General features: G+C 41.6%; 1 protein-coding gene across 1 annotated transcript in view; it reads right to left on the bottom strand.

The window, feature by feature from the left end:
• Positions 1 to 367: 367 nt before the first annotated feature.
• The window catches only part of FAT4 (FAT atypical cadherin 4), a 138797-nt gene continuing 116614 nt past the window's right edge, over positions 368 to 22550 (bottom strand). Inside the window, exons 11-17 of the mRNA XM_028744582.2 lie at positions 21228 to 21535; positions 18045 to 18130; positions 15537 to 15716; positions 11197 to 11321; positions 10077 to 10297; positions 7418 to 7679; positions 368 to 4026 (exon numbers count right to left, since the gene is read on the bottom strand). Of these exons, the coding sequence (XP_028600415.2) occupies positions 2159 to 4026; positions 7418 to 7679; positions 10077 to 10297; positions 11197 to 11321; positions 15537 to 15716; positions 18045 to 18130; positions 21228 to 21535 (3050 nt within the window). The 3' untranslated portion in view covers positions 368 to 2158. The remainder of the gene's footprint in view (positions 4027 to 7417; positions 7680 to 10076; positions 10298 to 11196; positions 11322 to 15536; positions 15717 to 18044; positions 18131 to 21227; positions 21536 to 22550) is intronic.

Below are 22550 nucleotides of genomic sequence, written 5' to 3'. Positions count from 1 at the left end.
CCCGGCAGGCGGGGGGAAGGCAGGCGGGGGGGAGCAAAGACTTTTGCCCCCCGCCGGCCTTCAGAAGAGGTCCTCTTCTGAAGGCCGGCTGTGGGGGAAAGTCTTTGCTCCCGACCGCCAGCATTTCCCTATGGGCTTTCGTCTTGCGATGCAAGCCCATAGGGAAATTCGTCTTGCGAAGCGCCTCCAAAACAGAAAACCCTTTCGTCTTGCGGGTTTTCCGTCTTGCGAGGCATTCGTCTTGCGGGGTACCACTGTATATTTTCCCTGGTGGGGGAAAACAGCAACAACCTGGCAAGATGTAGAGTAGCAGATCAAGTAGTAGTTGAGGCGTAACTCCTTGTTCCCATCACTGCACACAAGACAGTTTAAATAAATATTTTAATTCTATTATTGGCATTTACACGTAGAAAGCATACGGTACGTTACAATTTTTATCAAAATGTGAAAAATATGGGTGTTACATAAGTAACAAATGTAAAAAAAAGGGGGGGGGAGAAAAGAAGAAAAGCATTTTTCTTACTTTCCCTGAAAGTAAGAAAAGTATTCAGTATAGGAAAATATTGATACCAAAAACATAGTTTAGCTAAAACAAAAACGGGTGAGAAAGGGAGAGAAACAGCAACACCTCCCCACGCACACAGAAAACATTTATTTTTTAATTTTTAAACAGTACTATAGGAGCTGCATGGAAACATAGGGTTTGTTTACACAAAGCAAATTCAAAATGAGGGGGGTTTAGAACAGTCACCTACCATGACTTGGAGTTTTTAGGCATTTCTCAGGGTCCCTTCTTATGATACAGTTTGTACTTGGGTATGGGTAGAACAGAACACACGCACATTGTATCAGCAATGCATAGAGCCTGTATGTATGTTTTCTACTTTCCCCTTTAAGGTATATGCGCTTGCACCAGCAGAACCCCCTCTTTACATGCATTTTTAAAAAGAAAAGCAGACTGGTGCCATGTATAACTCATACAATGTGTGCATCTTTCATAAGGACCTGTTAAATGCATGTTCCTCTGATCCAAGAGTGCAATGATTTCGCCCCCAATAAATATTTTTATGTCAAACACTTCAGTCATAGTAAACGTTGTGATGTAGGAAAAGGTCACTCCAGGATCTGGTAGGGAAGGCAGTGCTTACAATAATAGTTAGTGCTTTATGGCTTTTAAACGACGTTTTATAGGCAAGTAGTCCTCACAACGGCCCCCTGTAAGGTAGGTTTGTAATTTTTGAAAGAGCCCCCTCCCATTTTCATAGATGGCAAAACTGAAACGCTGATATTGAATAGTTGCCAAGACCATACAGAGCGAGATTCATTTGAAACCAGTGGAGTTCCGTCTACTAACCTCACCTCGCACTGTACCCACTCCCTGTTCTACCGATTCTATTATTTGTTCAATTTGATAACGTCAACTTGGTTTCCATACTAGCTAGAAATACTGTTGCTTGGAGGAAATAAGGACAGAAGATTCAGAAGTTCTCACACAACTTTGTCAAATATAATAATAAAAAACCCTAAAGTGCTGATGAGCTCGAGCTGGTTCTAGCACCCTTTGTATTGAGAAAGATAATATAGCCATCGCTCAAGCTTATCGTTCCTTAAAGTATCCAAATCTGAGCAACTGCGGTATACAGGAAATAGGTTTTCTGAGAGAACCTGATAGCATTGTTCCTTCACCAGCCTTTGCAGAATTGCTTCAAATATCTCCCAACAAAAACCAACATACTTGATATTCTTGCATTTCAGAACAACTTATTAAAATCGGATACAAACACGCTTTCCACAATAAACAGTCTTGGGTCCATATTTAGAACCAATCACTATTAATTTAAAAAAATCACAAACCAAACATGGAATACAGAAAATTCTTTCCAAATGCTGCATGCCAAATACCTTGTTTGGAAATATAATGCATGCAGAGAAAAACAAATTCAACTGATCTCAATTAAATTAAACAAAAATGATGTATTTGTCCTTTTCAGCAGCATAATAATGATTATTTTTTAAAAAAATGTGTCCTAACTACTGGCCCTGGGTAAAAAAACAGTTGTTGTTTTTATTTAAAAAAATCTGCCCTTCTCTTATCTACAACGATAGAATGGCTTGAAAGTTTCGTGCTTTTGCATTTTGACAATGTCAGTATGGAGTTCTATACATACTGTTCGGCTTCCCCATCTTTGGGTTGTGTTGTACCATTTTTGCTTTCTTCACTTACATTTGTGGATGCCTTTTCTGGGAGAGATGCCAGATCTTTAAAAACATCCACATAATGCCCAAATCCTGGGCCCCAGTTCAAAAGGTTGTCCCAGTTGAAATTCCCTCCTTGCTGCCCAAGTCTTAAAGGTGACGTACTCTCATGAACACTGGGTGCAGTTGCTTGTGCACCCACAGGCCCACCACCCTCTCCTCTTCGGCCTGGGTATCTCCTGGGCTTCAACCTAGCCCCATAATTGTCTTCATCATCTGCATCTGACTCATTAACTTGAGATAATTTGGGCATTCTGGAGGTGTACACCATGGGCTTTTCCCTGTCATACTCCATCTCAGAACATGTAAAAGAGTCGTGGGAATCACTGTCAGATGATGATTCCGGTGCTGGAATGCCATCAGCTGGATTCCTTGTTCTGGACAGTGGCCTTCTGCAGTCCTCCTCAGAAGAAGACCTTCCATGGTCAGCGCTGCAGATGCTTGGATTTCTAGGACGCGGGGTGTTAAGCCTCTCCACCTCTTCAATGGAAAGGCCCACCGGAGGACCACTCTCCAGCGGAATCTGTCCTATGGGTTGCTTTAAGCGGCTTCCGGGCCTGGAACTATGAGTTACCATCATCTGAGGGCTCTTGCTTCTTCTCCCAAGTCGAGTGGGGTAGTTAAAAATGCCTGTCTGGCAGACATCGTTGTGCATTTCCAAAGAGCTCCCTTCTCTTATGGAAAGATGCATGTCTCTTGCAGGGCTGTTTCTGTAGAAAGTCGACGATTTGGAAAACGGAGCAGGGCTGTGACGAGAAAGGTGGTTGGGTGTCGCGCATGCAGAGTGACTTAAGGAACTGGTCCTTAGGCCTTGACCGTATGAAGGCTGGTATGTTAAGCTGCTTGCCCCCAGGGGCATAGGCGACTGCCTTGCAAACCCCAAAGGACTGTGCCTTTGGATGGAGAATTTCGGCGTGTGACTCCGGAACTGCTTATAGTGCTGAATGATGTCTGCGTCCGAAGGAGCAATGCTGCTTGCGTTGTCAATGTCATAGTGCTCTATCTCAGGCTCAGGAGAAGCTAGAGGAGCACTGGGGATAGTCTCTGTGTTGTGCGGGATATCCGTCTCATCAAAGATGAGGTAAGGGTTTTCCCTCTCAATTATATCAGGCTTCGGGTTTCCTTCAGGCTGCTTCCTGATGGTCATATCATCGCCGTAGGGTGGGATGTTATCGGGGTCATCGAAAGCATCATTCTCACTCCCCTTCTTTTTCTTCTCCTTTGCTTTCTTCTCCTCTTTGGGTGCCTTGGCCTTCTTTCCCTTGCACTGATTGCACAGGATCAAGCTCAGCACCAGCAAGGCCAGCACAGTAGCACAGCTACCAACAATGGCAGGAACAGCCCAGAGGGGCAAGGAGAGCTCAGCTGGGTAAGTCTGTGGGACACAGACATAGGCTCCATTCGCCTCTCCCTTGCACACTTTCCCATGGGCACACATGATGCCAAGGCAAGCCACCACTGTGTCACACGTTCTCCCAGTGTAAGATTCTGGGCAGATGCAGGTAAATCCAGACCTTTCTCCAGGTTCACAGCTGCCACCATTCTGGCAGGGGTTGGAGGCGCAGGCTCCGGGCAGCACACACTTGTATGTATACCACTGGTTAATGCACATCAATTCGCCCCCGCAGGGACTGCTGGCACAGATGTTCGGCCCTCGGCAGCCAATCTTCACAGAGGGGTCCGTTTTAGAGATGGTGGCGAGACTGTGCTTTCCGGTGAAGGGAAGACTTTCGTCCCCATACTTAAAGTAGGCAATGCAGCCATCAAAATCTAGGAAAACAGAAAGAAATAATAATAAGGATTTGGAAACTGAAGGAGATTAGCTTGTTTAATGGACGTTAACTTCCCCCTCCTCCTTCCCAGTTCTTTTCTTTCTTTCTTTGTGTGACATGTCCTTTTATATTATGACCATCTTAGTACTGATTTTCGAAAGCTGCTGAAGGGCAGGGTATAAATACTGTAAGCAAGTAAATACTTTAATCAGAGGGAGCAAGGGAGCAAAATAAACCAGGTATGAATCAATGAGTGAATACCACTTGTTCTCTACAACATAGCACCAACAAAAGTACATGGACAGTCCACCAAACATGCCTTCTTTAAAGCTTTATTCATGTCAGTGGTGGTTGGGAATAGAACCCATTGCAGTAAACCAGCAACATGGCTTTTGTAAGAAATGGGTTCATATTTTCAGGGGTTGTATTATTATTATTATTATTATTATTATTATTATTATTATTATTATTATTATTATTTTCACTGCTTCGCATCTGCACACACTTGAAGTGTCACCATTATGTTCAAAGCAGCAGTATTCACTACTAAAATATAAGGCCAGTCTTTGCTTCCCTTTTGAGGTTTAAAATTGTCTTTTCACTTGGATATGCTGAAAGAGGAGGGGAGACTCAAGTGTTTACATGTTGCCTACTGAGTATCTGAGTCACAGCCCACTTGCTTAGAAATTGCTGATAAAATCCACAATTGCTGATAAGTTCACTTATGAAACAATTATTGGACAAAATATCACGGAGTGAGAACAGTTTTAAATAAATAACAATTTAATTAGTCTAAGTAACTCTAAGCACTTTGGAAAGTCACATTAATTTCAAAGGCAGAGGTAAGCACACACATGGCTACTTGAATATAGGTTCTGTTGAGTTCAATGTGGCATATTGGGTATAGGACTGTAGCCTCCATCTCTCCCACTGAAGAATCTCCTGTTGGACTCCATCTCTCCCACTCGACTTAAAACTGATACATTTGAATGGCTCACATCTTTACTTTTGCTTTGTTGTACAGTTACACCACGATTCCCCCTTTTGCCCTCTAAAATTCCAGATAAGTTTATTTAGGATTGCATTATTGCCCAGAGTTTCTAAAACTTTTGCTACATTTTGCAACAGATCACCGAGTCTCTTCATGCACATTTTCTGTTTGATGGTTGACTGCCTTCAGAAGCCAGGAAATAAAACTGATGAAAAGAAACCCCCACGGGCTAAAAAAGGGCATTTGTAAATGGGCACATTTCTGTCAGCCAGTGACCAGATTACATCTGAACTTTGAAATTCAACTGGAGATTTTCGTGACAGTAGCCGGAGAACATGAAAATGTATTGTGACCTACCGACCATCCGATGAAATGTATTACTTCCACAACTCACTCTCTCCCCCACCCCACCATATCACTGTTTCTGTGCATAACTGGAAAACAAAGGCATCAGGACTACAGTTCTTAAACCACAAACAATTATGGTGATGGAGGAGACTCTTGAGAGTCCCATGGACTGCAAGAAGATCAAACCTCTCCATTCTTAAGGAAATCAGCCCTGAGTGCTCACTGGAAGGACAGATCGTGAAGCTGAGGCTCCAATACTTTGGCCACCTCATGAGAAGAGAAGACTCCCTGGAAAAGACCCTGATATTGGGAAAGATGGAGGGCACAAGGAGAAGGAGACGACAGAGGACGAGATGGCTGGACAGTGTTCTCGAAGCTATGAACATGAGTTTGACCAAACTGCGGGAGGTAATGGAAGACAGGAGTGCCTGGCGTGCTGTGGTCCATGGTGTCACGAAGAGTTGGACTAAACAAAAACAAGGAGAAACAGTGCAATGCACTTTAATGAGACTGCGGTGGGGTTAATTTTGTAGCCGATGTCATCCTCCCATTGTTTTTTGATTGTCAAGGGGGTTTGTGCGGCTTCGGAGCAGTGTTTTGTATATTGTGGATACTAGCTGAAGATTCTGACACAGACTTTGTTGAATGAATTTATGTTAGAAATGACATCTTCTGCAGACATATAAAAGGGGGAGAAATCTTTCATTTGGAGTTCTTCCTTTGAAGTTGAAAAATCAAATGTCAGTTGAATTACAAACCATTCTTTCTTTCCTTTCTATGAATAAAATGAAATATTGCATCTCTGAATTTCAGAAGGTATTTCAAATAGCTCCAGGGAGCAGCAGCTTGATATAAAAAGTTGGTTACTATAGTATTACGGAGCAGGAAAAATGCCCAGGATATATTTTCATTGGATTGTGTGTTTTGCTCCATTAGTTGTACATCTCTAAAATTTGTTACATATTTATTTTTGCTTTCCTGATTCTTCAGATATCCTGAACATAGGAGTTCACACAGAGTTTTATACCTTCCTTCATAAATCTTAGGCATGTCACAAGCAGTGTAATCCAATATTAAGAAAACACTGTATGAAAAAATGGTTTTGGAGCATGCATCCCTAGTTCAGGCCAGACTCCTGTAACTTGTCAACGTCCACATCAGTCATTTTAGTTAAATGCTCCATTTCCTGCTCTCTTCCCATCACCTTTGGTCCTAGCAGACTTCCTGTCAATACACATACTATGATTCTGACTTCATAATCAATATGCAGCAATAGGTCAGGAGCAGTGAATGCCCTAACTGTGATTTCATTCACACCACATCTCATACCAAACGAGGCAATTTGGATCTCGTTGTTTTCGTTGGATACGGTGAAAAATGTGAAGTGTGAATTTACAACAGGCAAGGTTATTCTATCTGGTGATAATCCTTTAAGTTAGATTCTTTTTTTATAAAGAGCTCTCTCTGAAACATCACTCCTTACTGCTGAACTAGTCTGGGTGTCTGTATTTAAAAATCACTTCCATTAAATAAAAAAGGAATTCCAAGCATGAACACTAACACCCAAACTGCTGATTTAATCTGTAAATGTGATTGTTTCTCTTCATGTGTGGCTCTGATTTAGTTGATCTGAACAACAAGAGGTTGCAATCCCGGCAGCAGAGGCGATGACAAGCAAACAGCAAGTTGAGTGGAGAATTCTGCTACTAGGATTTTAAGTAGGCAGCAATGCCATTACAAGAGGAGTGCCAGGACTAGTGCTATAGCAAGATGCTACCATTGCTCAGAGATGATGTGGGCACTGGGACTGATGCAACTGACCCTATGTGCTCTGGAACTACAGTTGTGCCATATGCATTGTAGAGAACAATGAAAAACTGGATCAATGATATATGGTTTAGGACCCTTAAATAGCCTAAGCGATCCTGCAATCCTTCTGTGTTGCTAAACACTGAAGCTTGCCCTATTGGCTGTTTATTACAAAACGATGCCTACCTAATGATACCCAGCTGTTTGTGATACTGCTCATACGTATGGCTTTCCTTCTTACCTGGATTGCTGCTTCTAGGGGCATGGTTAGGTGGGATTCCGCCAAGTGAAATCATAAGGACATTTAGTCCTCCAAAATCTTGTGTAACATGCAGGACGTCTCTACTGTAGGTCTTGTCGACTGTTAATATTGTGGAGCTCCCATTCTTCTCAACGAAGAAGGTATGCCAGTGGCCATCAGAAACATAAGCTTCAGGAATGCTGCGTTCCACCTTTCCACCAACTCCAGCATCAGAGATATACTGTACTTTGCCACCTTTGATCTACAAGGAAATATATATACATATGTATTTAAAAATCACAGAATTATAGAACTATAGTGTTTGAAGGGACCTCAAGGGTCATCTAGTCCAACCCCCTGCAATGTAGGAATTTCAGCCAAAGAAAATGCCTAAGTCGCACGTCACACTAAGTCAAAGGCTTGTGTGGCTCATAGTTTGTATGGAAAGAGCTAAACCACAAGGCCAGATTTGGTCAACATACTAAGCAAGCGATGGCTTAGCTTTACATGGTGCATCAGCAAAATGACCAAGAAGGAATGAGGGGGCTATGATCTCCTCCTTTGGAGGCCACATGCTTGTGCTTTTGCACCAAGCTATAGTTGGGCTTCCCGTGATGTGCAAACCATGTCATAAAGAAATTGCATGTTTTGTGCAGCCTGATAGAAGTACAACAGAAACTGCAATGATACAGGCATAAAAGGCCCCTGTGTATTTCCTTTTATGTTACACGTTAATCAGCTAAGAAGCACTGGCAAGAACATGCAAGATTTGATGGGATGCAGCTACTCCAACCTTCATAAAGTTTATACATATATAGGTGACAGATAAGAAGCACCCATCTCTTGGGCTGAAAGCGTGATTTCACAGCTTTCACACCCATGCTAGCAGTTTACACAGAGTCACTCCTTACAGACAGCACATGATTCTCAGAAAACTGAACCACACATTTTAAAATTGCCTTCTGTACACAAGGCAACATAAACAAAAATTGCCGAGGATGCAGGACTGTAGCCACATAGACTTTGGGGCTCTCTGGTTACAAACAGCCTGCACAACAGCCTGTGTTGGTCAAAGGCTATGGCTTCTTGATGTTTGGCTGAGAGGTGCTGGGGTCCTTGCCTTGCCACCTGACTGAGTGGAAATGCATTCTGCACAGCTGTGGAATAGCAGAGCAGGATTTCATATGTGCACTGTTCCAGGTCGCCAGATAAAGGCCACTGGTGGCTGAGCTTATTCAGTTGGCTCCCTATCCACTTGTGATGTCTCCATTTTTTCCTCCCATGCCACACTGTGGGAAAAGGTTTGACCTCTGCCCTTGCAGGCTTTCTATAGTGATGGTACCCACTGACCAAGAAAATGCAAATAAAAGACCATGTTGCTATTGTCTGCTTAAAGAAAAAAGCAGAAGTAATTGCAAATTATGTGATAATATCCTGATAACTTGCTAGTGCAAGCTTTTGCATTGGAAAATATGGGTACTGAGAAGCCAGATACAACTGATAAATTAATGCTGGCTGAAGCACAGAATTGTGGTCTTACACTGGAGAGACTTATAGGCTAGGGAGAAAATGGAAATAATTAAAGGAGTCATGAAAACTTGGATCTTGTAACCATCCAAGAGGTTTGCCAGCACTACGGTTTCACTCATTTAGCGTTAGGGCTAAATTGACAGAGTCAGCCCTAAGAATTGACTCCACTGCTTTCTCTCATGCAAAAGATACAGCAGAATACTCTGAAATCCATTTCCCTATATCGTAATAGTGACGTTCACATGCTGCATTAAGAGAATATGCAATCTGTGTACACAAATACTTGAGCTGTACAATTAATTCACATGCACCAGTCAATGTGTGCACAGCCTCTAGGCCCATGTACACAACAGTTGCACAAGCGTACACCATTTTACACAAACACTTGCAAACGTGTAGAAATATCTTGTACCTGTTCAGTGCAATGTGGGAACAAGCCCAATGATTCTTCAGCATCCTTGTGGAAGCCAGCTGTAACTGTGGCTTTAATGAAGCCAAAGTGTCTGGTACAAGTAAACGTCATTCAGTTCAATGGCGTATCTGTCAGGAGTGGGGAACCACTGGCCCTTCAAATGGTATTAGACTCCATCTTCCAATACCTCTGACCATTGGTCATGTTGGTTATGGACATTGGTCATGTTGGTTATGGACATGATGGACATTGGAGTCTATAACATCTGGGAGGCCACATGTTCCTCACCTGTGATCAATAGAATTGTAGCTGGTTAAAACCAAGGACTTTGCCTTAATTGATCTGATGACTGGGTTGTGTGTGCTACTATGCCTTTAAAAAACCCAAGAGTTCTAAATCTGAGCTTGGTGGTCACATTTTATAGGAGGTCTGAATGAGGAGGGAAAAGTTAATCGGAGAAAAGATTTCACTCTAGCGTGCAATGTTTCATTAAGAACATATGCAACAAACATTCTTCCGGCTGCCATTCAAATAGTCAGTACTTGGAGTCTAGACAAAGCTGATTAGAAGCAAAATCATTCAGCCCTTTTGATAGCTGGAGTAGTGCCCAGCACTAGTCAACACTCTGGTATTTCTAAAGTAAAAGACTGGGGCAAATTCAGGAGAAATGAAGACCACTTCATAGCAAGCTGCCCAATCAAATCCACTCAGCCTTACCTTCACAGTAGTATAATTACTGCTTTCCTGGATGTGAATTAAAACTCCGCTTTTACTCCTTGTCCTGAATTTGACTTCTATACTCTCCATGCTACTCTGAGGCTCCAAAATGGTGTTGTCGATGCTACGTCTCATCATGTATTCCCATTTCCTTTTCTGGCTTATGTGGTAGTCAAGGCGACCTTTGCCTTCTAATGACAAGGCAGTATCAGCCGTAATATCTAGAATAAAGAAGTAAAGTGTAAAAAAATATAATAATTCATCACTCACAATTCTATCTCTTTGTACCACCCACCCACCACAGATAAAGAATGAAGAGATCATAAATAAAAAACTAGCAGGTAATGAAGGAAAAAATTGTCAGTTTTGGTTTCTCAGTTTCTAACTTTTCCAATCTTAAGTTCAGTTTTCCAATATTTTTAAGGACCTCATTTTCTTCTAATTCTGCACATTTTTGTATGCAAGTTACAGTATTGTCCATGTTTTTTCAAAGTCCCCCCCCCCGATATAATGCATTTTAATGCTATTTTCATGAATATATGCATTTGCATGCACACTTTTATATGCATTTTTGCACACCTTATTTGGTTGGAGAATTGCACTGCAAAATGAAGAGTAATGTGAGTTGTATTGTATTGTATTGTATTGTATTGTATTGTATTGTATTGTATTGTATTGTAAAGTATGAATTGGGAATGCAAACTGAATTGACCAGTAGACCATGTTGAGAAAATGTGTCTGGTTTTTAATTGCTTATAAAAACTAGCTTCCTTTCCAACAATTTCCCCAATTCCATTCTATTTCATACCCAACAGCCTTCAAGTGAAAACAAAAACAACCCTAGTTGCAATTAAGAATTAAAAAATATATTAAGGCAATAGAAAGTGGCTGGCTGGGTTTAATATATGGATTTCTACTTTTTAAATGTGTTTCTGTTGCAATTTGCTGGTCCCTTGTGGAGTTGGCCAGCATGATATTTTGCTTCATAATTACTGTTATAATGAATTCAATCATTACATATTTCTTCCATGTGCAAAGCAGAAAACACAAAGATGTTTATGGGAGATGTAAATGTAGGTTAAAGGCAGAAGGGGTGGGGGCAAAGAAACACTCTGTTTACATTTTTCACAGTGTTTTCCAGTCAGTCCTTCTTTGCAGTGACACTGCTGCCAAGACCACTGATCCACACAAGTGCCACCATGTTGGCAAGGGTTAATAGCACAAGTTCCTTCCAGCCTAGGACACCTGAACAAGCAAAAATAAAATACAATAAAATAAATAACGATAGTTTCATTGCTTGCTTATTTCTTAAATTCTTCCCACACCAGAGACCAAGACTCCACACACGATCTCCCCTTTCTTTCTCCATAATAGCCCTGTGAGACCAGTGGGTCACTCAAGCTGACCCACTGAGCTTCCTTGCTGAGAAGGAGTTAGAACCAGAAATGATAAACACTTATTTTTTCATTTCATGTGTCTAGCAGCATCAAACGTGATGAGGTAGAGCCATCCTCTCAATACTAATATCTCTGCTCCTTACCTGGACTGAGCTTGGGTGGGGCAGTGGCAAAGTTGGAGCTACACAGTTGCACTGTCAGGGATGCCAAATTGGCAATGGTCCTCCTGTTGGTGGAGTCCAACTCCACTGTCACCCCACCCCATTCAGGCGAGCAGCAGAAACACTGCTGTCAGAAGAGTAGCTCCACTGCTCTATACAACAGGTAAAGGTAAGGTAAAGGTCCTGTCAAAAGCGAGGGAGCTTCCAGGCCAAGGGAGCCGGTGTTTGTCCATAGACAGCTTTCTGGGTCAAGTGACCAGCATGACTAAACAGCTTCTGGCGCCACAAAACACCGTGATGGAAAGCAGAATGCACAGAAACTCCATTTACCTTCCTGCCGCAATGGTACCTATTTATCTACTTGAACTGGCATGCTTTCAAACTGCTAGGTTGGCAGAAGCTGGGACAGAGCTACGGGAGCTCATTCCATCACTGGGATTCAAACTACCAACCTTCTGATCGGCAAGCCCAGGAGGCTCAGTGGTTTAGACCACAGAGCCACTCGCGTCCCACCTTTACCAGACGTTTTTTTCCGTTGACACCCAGGATGCTTCATTGATATGCCACATATATTTTGGGCTAACCTGCTGTCCCTGAGAGCAAGCTGTGCCAAGGGGAGAGGATAGCTCAGTGATGATATGCTGGAAACCACATTAGGGGAGAGGTCTCTTGTGTTCGGATCCTGCTTGCAAGCTTCGCATGGGAAGCTGGTTGGCTGCTGTGAGAACTGGATGCTAGATTAGAGGGGCTATGGACCTGATCCTGCAGGCTCTTCTTATGTTTTCACACAAAGGGAAGGAGGAAGGAAGGGTAACAAAGCACCAGGGGCCAAGCACTGGGGCTGAGCAACAATGCCAGGATGTTGAGAGAGGCTGTGCCCTCTGAGCTGTCATGCAGTCTATTTCTGTCTTATGACAAGAGTGCATGCTCTGTATCCTTCATGGAGATTGTGGTGGACAGTGGTTTGTCACCTTAATGTAGGGCAAGGAAGAATGACTTCCTATTGGCCATTCTTGGCTGTGTTTTTGTCAAGTCTTTACTACTTCATTTTCTCTCTCTCTTCCAAACAAGCTGGTTAGGAATATAAGCTAGGAGGGGACGTATTTGGATTGATGCCTATATTTTAATTTGAAATTTAATTTCAGGATAAATTCATTGGTTTATAAAATGCAACCCTGCTTCAAAAACCAACTCCCCCCCCCACACATTCCTCACACCCTCAAGCAGGAATGGGCACAGCTACTTGAAGAAACATAAACCCTTTAACTCAAGTCACACCGTCTCAACCATACATCATCCCAACACCTTTCTCTGAAGTGTGAAGTTCAAATGCTGCAAAATGTTCGCTGCTTCCTGCCTTTAATATTCCAAGTATGAGGAAGGTGCTTTCCATTGAGGGATTGTTGACTTACACCCATGAGACTGGTCATTTACAGCCTAAGCGGAAGTAAGTCCCACTGTATATTCAATGAAGTGTGCGCCCAAGTGAAAAGTGCACAGAATGGTAACCTTAAATGTTATCCCTGAACAAGAGGCCCTCACAGGAAAACAGTTTCCAAGTAACTACCGTAATGCATAAAGGAAACCAGGCTAAAACTTTTCAAAATGAAAAATGTAGCCCTGTTTTTTCCTTTTTCTTAAAAAAAAGATATACTCCACTCCCGACATATCTTGATTTTAAAATAGTACTCCTTCAGTTTAACCTTTAATGATGAAATACGCATTTCATCATAGATATTACTATATTCTACCTATGTTTTAGTGTGTAGCATGGTGGCCACGCTAGGGCTCATTCCATTGTTCTGTATTTTGATTATATTGTGTCTTCTCATTGTTCCACAGCTATGCCTTGTGAAACCCTGATCTTACCAGCTGAATTGGATCTTATCAGATGCTCAGAAAATCTCAACAGAGGTTTTGCTTACTGAGCTTCCAATTCAGTGGGTAAGAAGATCAGATGATCCCAAGGCACAGCCAGGGAAAAACAAGAAAAGCTCTAGAGACTCTGGGAATGAATCAGTACACAATCCAATGTAAATAGATAGCAAGCAAAAGTGTGAAGAAGCCCTTAGTGTGTTTCAGCCAAAGACTCTGATGGCACCTTATGTCATGATAAATCTGCTAGTCTTTAAGGTGCCATGAAACTCTGTTGTTTTTAAACCAGCTTTTAGTTATTCATTAACTATCACATTTACCAACATCCACCTGGCAGGATATGACTGTTCCTGAATGTTTCTCTTATGCTGCTTAAAATCAAGTAAAATTGCTTCATGAGAATATTATGCTTGATTATCCAGATAGACCAAAGGACACCCCCCCCATAATCTTCAGTTTTATAGCTTCATACTAGACACTGTCCACTTGTGAACCTCTGGGTCCCAGCAGCACATGTTAACACTGAGACACAAAAGAGATTCCAGAGCCTTTTAGTTGCAATAACCGCATTTCACACAGCCTGAAAATATAATGCGGAAAGTAACCAGAGTGGAATAAACTTGAGCTGTCCATTGAATTTAGAGCAGTATGATTTTTACTTTACTGTCTGCCAAGTCAATCTGAAAGGAAGCCTGAAACCACTTTTCTCTGTGCAACTGTCCAAGACATTAAATAAAGAATCCTGGTGGACAAGAGATAAAAAACAACAACAATATACACATCTATCCTTCACTGGTGAAGGTCCAATGTTTGGCTGTCTGTGAAACTGTAATTGATGTTGATCTCTGTGCTACAGAGCTTCAGGAAATCTTATGCCACAAGCTGAGACCATGAAAAGCAGGGGGATGAGCTAACCACTCAGGACATCCTCTTATTCCACCCCTAAGTTCAAACAGTGGGATGGAAGAAACAACAGGTTCAGTTAATCAATCATTTTGAAGCAGTGTTCACAGGGGGAGATGGTACAGGGAACTGCCTTGACATCTGAGAGGAAAAGTGAGATAACAGACACTTGGACCATACGGAGGGCGTTTAATGCACTGGATATAACAATGCAGACAAATGTTAAAGAATGGTGCTTTTCTAGATCTAGAACATCTGCTGGCAGACTTTATAGCATACTGTTGCTGATCTGTATGTCTGTTCATAGGAAAGGTGCCTTCTTATGAGTCGTGAGAACATTAAGAAGAGTCCTGCTGGATCAGACCAAAGGCCTATCCAGTCCAGCATTTTCACAGTGACCAACTGGAGGTCTATGGGAAGCGCACAAGCATAGAATGAACATGATAGCCCTCTCCCCAGCAAGCAGTATACAGAAGCACACCGCACGCGATGCCAGAGGAAGTGTAGCCACCATCATGACTACCCATTGATGGCCTTCTATTCAGTCCATTGGCCCACCTAGTTTAGGATTATCTGCACTGATTGGCAGTGGCTCTTCAAGTTTTCATGTGGGGGCCATTCTCAGCTCTACCTAGAGGTATCAAGAATGGAACCTGGGACCTTCTGCATGCAAACATGTGCTCTGCTGCTGAGTGCATACCCTTCAACTATTTCACCATCTTTGTGTATGTCAGACTTCATTGACTTATCTTCCTAGTGGTGCTTAGGAACAAGCAACAACATGACGGGCCCCTTACATCATGCATAACAATATACAATCTTGGAGAGTGGCATTCGCATATACTTTGTAGTATGGGTGGAGAACTATACATGCAGTGTGGTGCAAATAAAGAGAACCCTCAGGTTCCTCTAGTCAAATGCACATTTCAACAGAGAAGGAGCATTTGGTCTACAACACAATTTGCAACCCAGCAAGAGAATCAGCATGTAGGTGCTGTCTCCTCGCGCACGTTTCCCTTGCTGTATCAGAGCATTCATGGGTAACATACGTGAATTTTCAGACATGTGAGGATCACAAAACAGAGTTAGTCAATTGTTATTCTGATATTACGTAAAACACATACTGATCCAAGATTCCTTCAGCTGCCAAAGCCTGGCTGGGTTCTAAGGGACGTCCATTGACTGCAAATTCCATTATGCAACCCACAAAATCGTGACTTTCCAACTGTCCCTTCCTTTGAAGTATGGGCTCCAGGGCTCTGATACCTCCAATGGTGACTCTGTTTGGCTGCACGTCTAAAGTCCTGAGGGTGGGAGAGACAAAGAACAAACAATGAACTCAGAGGGACTTACTTAACAATAGGATCCTAGTATAAGGCTGCAATCCTCTAACTAAGAGTTAACTCTGTGGAACTTACTTCTGAGTAGGCATGTTTTAGATAGCACAATTACTTTGTTACAATCAGAAGTCTCATTTTGACAACTCCGCATGTTGTACTGCTGCAAAGCCCTTAGCATGCCTTATACAGAAAGCACCATATATGATGCACATAGAACAGATTATTGTTCCTGAGGGTGTGGTGGGGGCAGGAAAAGACCTTGTAATGACATCTGGGTCTGGGCAATATGAACTAAGCCAGTCAAAGGCAAACTTGGCCCTCCAGATGTTTCAGGACTACAACTCCCATCATCCCTGACCACTGGTCCTGTTAGCTATGGATGATGGGAGTTGTAGTCCCTAAACATCTGGAGGGCCGAGTTTGCCTATGCCTCAGCTAAGCAATATGCAGAGTGTAACTAAACATAAGGATGCCATTGCATCCTCTTTTTTTTTTTTATAAGATGTAGCTCCACCATAAGTGGCTATTGGCCTGACCATACTGCATGTGATGTAAAAGCCTAGTGTGGCTTATAGCTAAGCCACTGGACCTCTTTACATGTTGCTCACAATGAAAAGGGTATGGATGGTTAAGGGGTATGGAACTGTGTGTTTTGCTCTGTTCCCCTAGTTTGTCTTAACCTGCCATGCTCACCATAATATATGTAGCAGTGGACCAATTCCACACATGGATTCCCTGGTTCTGAATGGGGTAACTGTGCCCCTGAAGGACCAGGTGCACAGCCTGGGAGTCATTTTGGACTCACAGCTGTCCATGGAGGCGCAGGTTAATTCTGTGTCCAGGGCGGCTGTCTACCAGCTCCACCTGGTACGCAGGTTAAGTCCCTACTTGCCTGCAGACTGTCTCACCAGAGTGGTGCATGCTCTGGTTATCTCCCGCTTGGACTACTGCAATGTGCTCTATGTGGGGCTACCTTTGAAGGTGACCCGGAAACTGCAATTAATCCAGAATGCGGCAGCTAGACTGGTGACTGGGAGTGGCCGCCGGGACCACATAACACCGGTCCTGAGAGATCTGCATTGGCTCCCAGTATGTTTCCGAGCACAATTCAAAGTGTTGGTGCTGACCTTTAAAGCCCTAAATGGCCTCGGTCCTGTATACCTGTAGGAGCGTCTCCACCCCCATCGTTTAGCCCGGACACTGAGATCCAGCGCCGAGGGCCTTCTGGCAGTTCCTTCATTGTGAGAAGTGAGGTTACAGGGAACCAGACAGAGGGCCTTTTCGGTAGTGGCGCCCACCCTGTGGAACGACCTCCCTTCAGAAGTGAATGAAATAAGTAGCTATCCTATCTTTAAAAGACATCTGAAGGCAGCCTGTTTAGGGAAGTTTTTAATATTTAATGCTGTATTGTTTTTAACACTCGATTGGGAGCCACCCAGAGTGGCTGGGAAAACTCAGCCAGATGGGCGAGGTATAAATAAATTATTATTATTATTATTATTATTATTATTATTATTATTATTATTGCTCCCGGAGTGATGGAGAACCCTGTTCTGAAATCATGTGGCAAGCCTTCATGGACAGAGCAGGCTCCCCGCTGCATAAGTCATGGGGGAAATGATAGGGGGTGCCATGCAATTTAGGATTGGGGCTAAATACATTGCCCAAAAGCTCTTGTCAACACAAGTGTAGTTTCGTGAGGCTTTGCTTTTGAATGAAACCATGAACTTTTTTCTTTACTTTTTTACCATTTTTGGATCAGAGTCTAGTAGGGCACTGGAGGGACAGACTAATTTGACTTGATTATTTCTCATATAGGGCATTTTTGAAAACTGACAAAACCTCCGTCACCAAAAGCATGAATCTCTCTTTGTTCTTAGATCAAAGTGTTCACCTGAAAGTTAGTGAGTCATACATCCATTTCATCTCTTTAATATATTGGTGTGTTTTGCTAGTAAACCTCGTAACGGCTTACTGAAATTTGATAGCTTGTTTTACATTGTCGGTAGCTGCATAACATGGATGCTGATGTCATCACAGCCAATTTCTCACTGAATGCTTCTTCTAATTATTCTCTTTTATATTCAGAAACTAGGGAGGTAGAAAAGATCGCAGTGATATCTCTTCAGTAGCTTAATTGACTCAGCTGAGGCCCAGTCTGTGAACTAAAGATACATTAAACCCCATAGAATCAATAGGCCTCCTTCTGCAGAAAGGCTTCTTTTATTCTTTGCAGGCCAGGCGGTGTCTATTGAGCATAATCACCAAAGGATAAAATGAAAGGTTCTTTACCAGTCGCTAGATGAAGCCACATTGCTAACAGTGCAGTAGCCAGGTTCCTGTTCCTCTGAGCAGGAGTCCACGGTCAAGGACGCTGCCTGAAAAAATCACACTAAGATGATCATTTACGCATAGCAACCCATCAAGATTACATGGAGTACTAAAAATATTTAGGGGTGAAACAATTATATTGTGGCTTAGGTTTCCATGTATATCTTTATGCACTGGAGGGGGGCGGATACTTATAGGTAAATGAACTCTAATTGTCAGTTGCAACTTTCATATTACAGACATAAGCACAGCTTTGCTCCTAGAAAACTAAGGCAGAATTTGGAAGAAGGGGAAAACCATGGCACTTAAATCTGTGTATGTTGGCAGCATAGATACCACGGTGCTGTCAGATAAAGTTGTGCTCCTGGAGCACTGAAGTCAGTTTTGGAGGTTTGTAAGTTTTAACTCAGAAGAGGTGAAAATGATGCCCATATCTTGCCCTCTCTGTGGCTAATAGTAGCTTGCTGTGGGGAGGGTGGGATTTATGTCAGGGACTTGGATTAGGGTCAGTGGTTTCATGTTCTTCCCCCACTCCAGGACTGAAATGCAAAATGGATGGTTCCAGGCTCTAGTATTTTGAGAGAATGAAAAGAAACATTTCTCTCACCACTCTCTCCACAGTATGGATAATTTTACACACCTCTATCCTGTACTCACCTTTTTTTCAAAATGGAAAAGCCACAGAAGTACAGGAATTTTTATCAATTTATAGATTGCTATATATTCTGAGATGGCAGAGCCATCTGAAGGAAGAATTATTTCAAACAGTATTTTACTTGGATCTGATTTCATACAATTCAGCTTCCTAATGATAGTCAAATGTTCCTGCTTGGTGACTTTAGCAGTTAATTTGCTACTGTTACCTCTTTAGTTATGAGAGTTTCTACTGTGTCACTTTGCTATATCTCAAACCTGACAAGTTAATGCTTTTACCAGCTTTCCATAAAAATTCTGAAGTCCTGTAGGAAACGACAGATTTTAAATCCAGTAGAGTTATTTTATACCCTTTTGACATGCAGAATGCTCCCCCACCCCCTCCAGCAGAAATACTTCAATAAAGGTAGTTCCTCCTTCACATTTTAGGTTTGTAAACACAGGGAGAAGGAAAAGTCTAGAGATGGAATTATTGTAGAGGCCTATTAAATAGTTCATCACGTCTTTTATGAAGTCTCCTTTGCTGATTTAAAGACATTTCAACTTGAATATTACCACAACTTTGCTTAATTGAAAAATGGATTCAATGGGCGGCGCCCAGCTGAATAGTTACATTAGTGAAATGTTTTGCTGCACTATGTAACTCCCACACCTTCTCCTTCCCCCACCCCCTAAATCTGCTCCAGAGGTTCCATAAGCCTCTGCAGCAGATTCAGTAGGCAAATGTGCATGTATATGTGGTAAGTAGAAAGGATAGGGCAGGGAAATTTCATTGCACAGCTAGATGTTGCTGTGCTATCCAATGAATTCACCCAATGAATTCACATTTAATTAATTCCAACTGTGTGACTGTGGGAAAAGCAAATTCATTAATATTTGCCTTGATTTCCCCACCAGTAAAATAGGATAGATAGTTTCTACTAAAATACTAAAACAACAACAACAACAACAAAAATTGTAGGCTTGTTGAGGTCTGCTTTGAATTTTCCAGATAATCTCAACGGTTATTGGCAGGTACTAACACTGCAACATTGCAGCTGACACAGCATCCTGTACTGGAAATCATGGAGTCCTCAAAGAATCTGTCGTTGGAGAAAAATATTTCCTCCTTAGAGAACTGTTTTTCTTATGCTGCTTGACATTTAATCTCTCTACTCCTCAATCAGACCATCTGGGAGATGCTACAAATCTTTGGCGGTATGAATCACTATGCAGCATGGGAAATATATTTCAATGGGTTAAAAATAAAACAAAAAAATGTGTCTCAGTCACTGAACAGGGCATTTTTGTTGAAGATAAAAAGTACTCAGTGATTTGAAAACAGAAATGATGGTCGCTTCTTCCTTGATGACTAAATTACCAAAGGTGTTTTGTGGGAATTATACTGTATCAGCATATATAAGGTAGCATGGAGTCATTCCATTTCACAGTTCCTTTAGTGTTGTTCATACTTGCTTTCCTCTCCATCTGTCTCCTGTATTTTATATTGAAAATGTTGCTACTTAATTTAGGAAATAATACTTGTGTAGTTTGCTCTTGCCATGTGTATGAATGATGGTGCACGTTGACAAACAGGCAATCTTTTTAATTTGTTCCACCCTTCATGTGTTACGGAGTGAGAAATCGCACTAACATATTTGACTGAGAGATCCTGACTTGGCTGTTTGCATTTAGCAAATCTAAGTTTTCATTCGCTCCCATTCCTTCCAGTTAATGGAAAACTCTGGAATGCTTAGTTGCAAAATCACAGTGACCATTGCTTCCCTTAATTTAAAATCAGAGATCTTTCTTTCTTTCTTTTTAAAGTAAATGCATCTGCTCACAATCTTTCCCTTAATAATACATAGTAGCCCATTAAAACACAAACCTGTCCACTGGTGCTTAGCAATGGAGAGGGTAAGGTGGTGGCACCAAAAGATTTGGAGGGAGGTAGATTGTCTAATATAAGGCAATTTTCTATATAGCAGAACTGGTTAGTTATCATCCACAAAGAAAACTCTGTTTCACATTTTTCAATAATTTCAGAACATTTGCAGAATGAACAAAATTTTATCATCTCTGTTCAAAAATAACATGCATGGCAATTACATAGCCTTCAGTTACAAAGGGTTTTGTTCTTGCATCATTCCAAACATTTAATCTGCCTCTTAATTAGTCTTCAGTGCTTATTCTTCCTATAGTCTGCACCAATTAATTAGATCTGGATAGTCATTAATTCCCTTCATTAATCAACCTCACATTTAGAGAGCGTCCTTTGAAGAAGCCATTTAAAATGCTTCAGGGTAATTTTTATGGAACAAAAAAGCTTTTGTGTTTTTTTTTTAAAGTTTTTGCAAAAAAAACCTCCAAAAACCCCAACCCCAACAACCATCCATTTGTACTTTCTTAGAAGCTGATGTGACTTGGAACTGAGTGAAGCTTTATTATTATTATTATTATTATTATTATTATTATTATTATTATTATTAATTTCTGTAAAGCAATGCTTACCATTCCAGCCCTCCGGGCAATAACAGTGTGAAACTGTCCATCAGACACCTTCTTTGCTGTGGTGAGTTTGTAAGTGCCACTGCCAAGATTGTATGAGAATCTCAGCCTCTCTTCTGTTATTTCCAGGGCCAGGAATTCTGCCCGATCTCCAGTCTGGTTGTCATAATTATATAACAGAAGGGCATTGCTTTGGATGGTGGCAAACTTGATGTAGATATAATTGTTGTTCGGATCCATACTGGGGAATTCCATGTAAGACAGTTCTTCAAATCCGTAGCTATTTACTTCACAATGCTTTCCGAAAACTCCTGCGAAAATAAAAATGTAACAATGATCAAGAACTGCAGAAGCACTCTAAAATATGATTCTTTTAGGGGGTGGAAATCCTGTTGCAAGATCTGTTAGGACGAGAAGCTCAGGGTGCAGCAGATCTTCGGTTCAACCAGCTGATTTGTGGCTCAGCCAGTGCTAAGTACACAACGCCGGTTTAGCCAGAGATATGTTCAGACTGGCTTAGCCAAGGCTCAGCCAGCTGAACTGAAGCCAGTGTAAATTCACCCAAAGGGGTGGGACAGGGTGTGGCCAGAGAAGGGGAACTTAGACTGGCTACTGTGACCAGGCAACCTGGCATAAAACATTATTTTAAAGGCTTGCTTTCCCTCTGCCCGGCTTAGGCCAAGCAGCAGAAGCAACCCCACTGCTGAGCAGGGTTTGGATCTGGTATAACTTTATGCCATCTTAATTGACACCAGCTTGCTTTTTGCCAAATTCTTGTATGACTGCTCTCTTGCTGAAGAAGCTGTCAAAAATGAAGATACTGGGTACGAGCCAGCCAAGTTAGCACATTTAGATGCCATCTATTTCAATGGATAAATCATGCATTTATATATATTCTAATAGGACTAAAAGTGGCAAATTTTTGCATCATCACCATCATTTTTAAGAGAACCACTATTTGTGTGGCATAAATATACATTGGGAGTGATCATTTATGTGTTAAAGACATGTGGTCTACATATTTTTTAACCTCCAACAATTTGATTAAGACCTGTTCACACAGACTCTTTATTAGCACTCTGGTTCACGTTAACACTTAATGTTTTAATGTATGTGTCACTTTTCTGCTTTCTTTTTTAAAAAAGTATTGTTATTTTATGGCATATTTTTTTTTTAAAAAAAGGTTTCTGTTGTTAGTAGCCTTGGGTGCTATATCTTTAGCACAGGATATAATTATTCAAATATAATGTAAAAAATAAAATTCTAAAGCAAAATATTTGCTGTAGCTTCAATTGTTTTAAGCACCAATAAAATATTTTGGATTGT

This window comes from Podarcis muralis, chromosome 9 (assembly GCF_964188315.1).
Source record: "Podarcis muralis chromosome 9, rPodMur119.hap1.1, whole genome shotgun sequence".
NCBI classification, from domain to species: domain Eukaryota; kingdom Metazoa; phylum Chordata; class Lepidosauria; order Squamata; family Lacertidae; genus Podarcis; species Podarcis muralis.
Note: the sequence above shows the minus strand (reverse complement) of the source record. Positions and strands in the feature narration are given on the sequence as shown.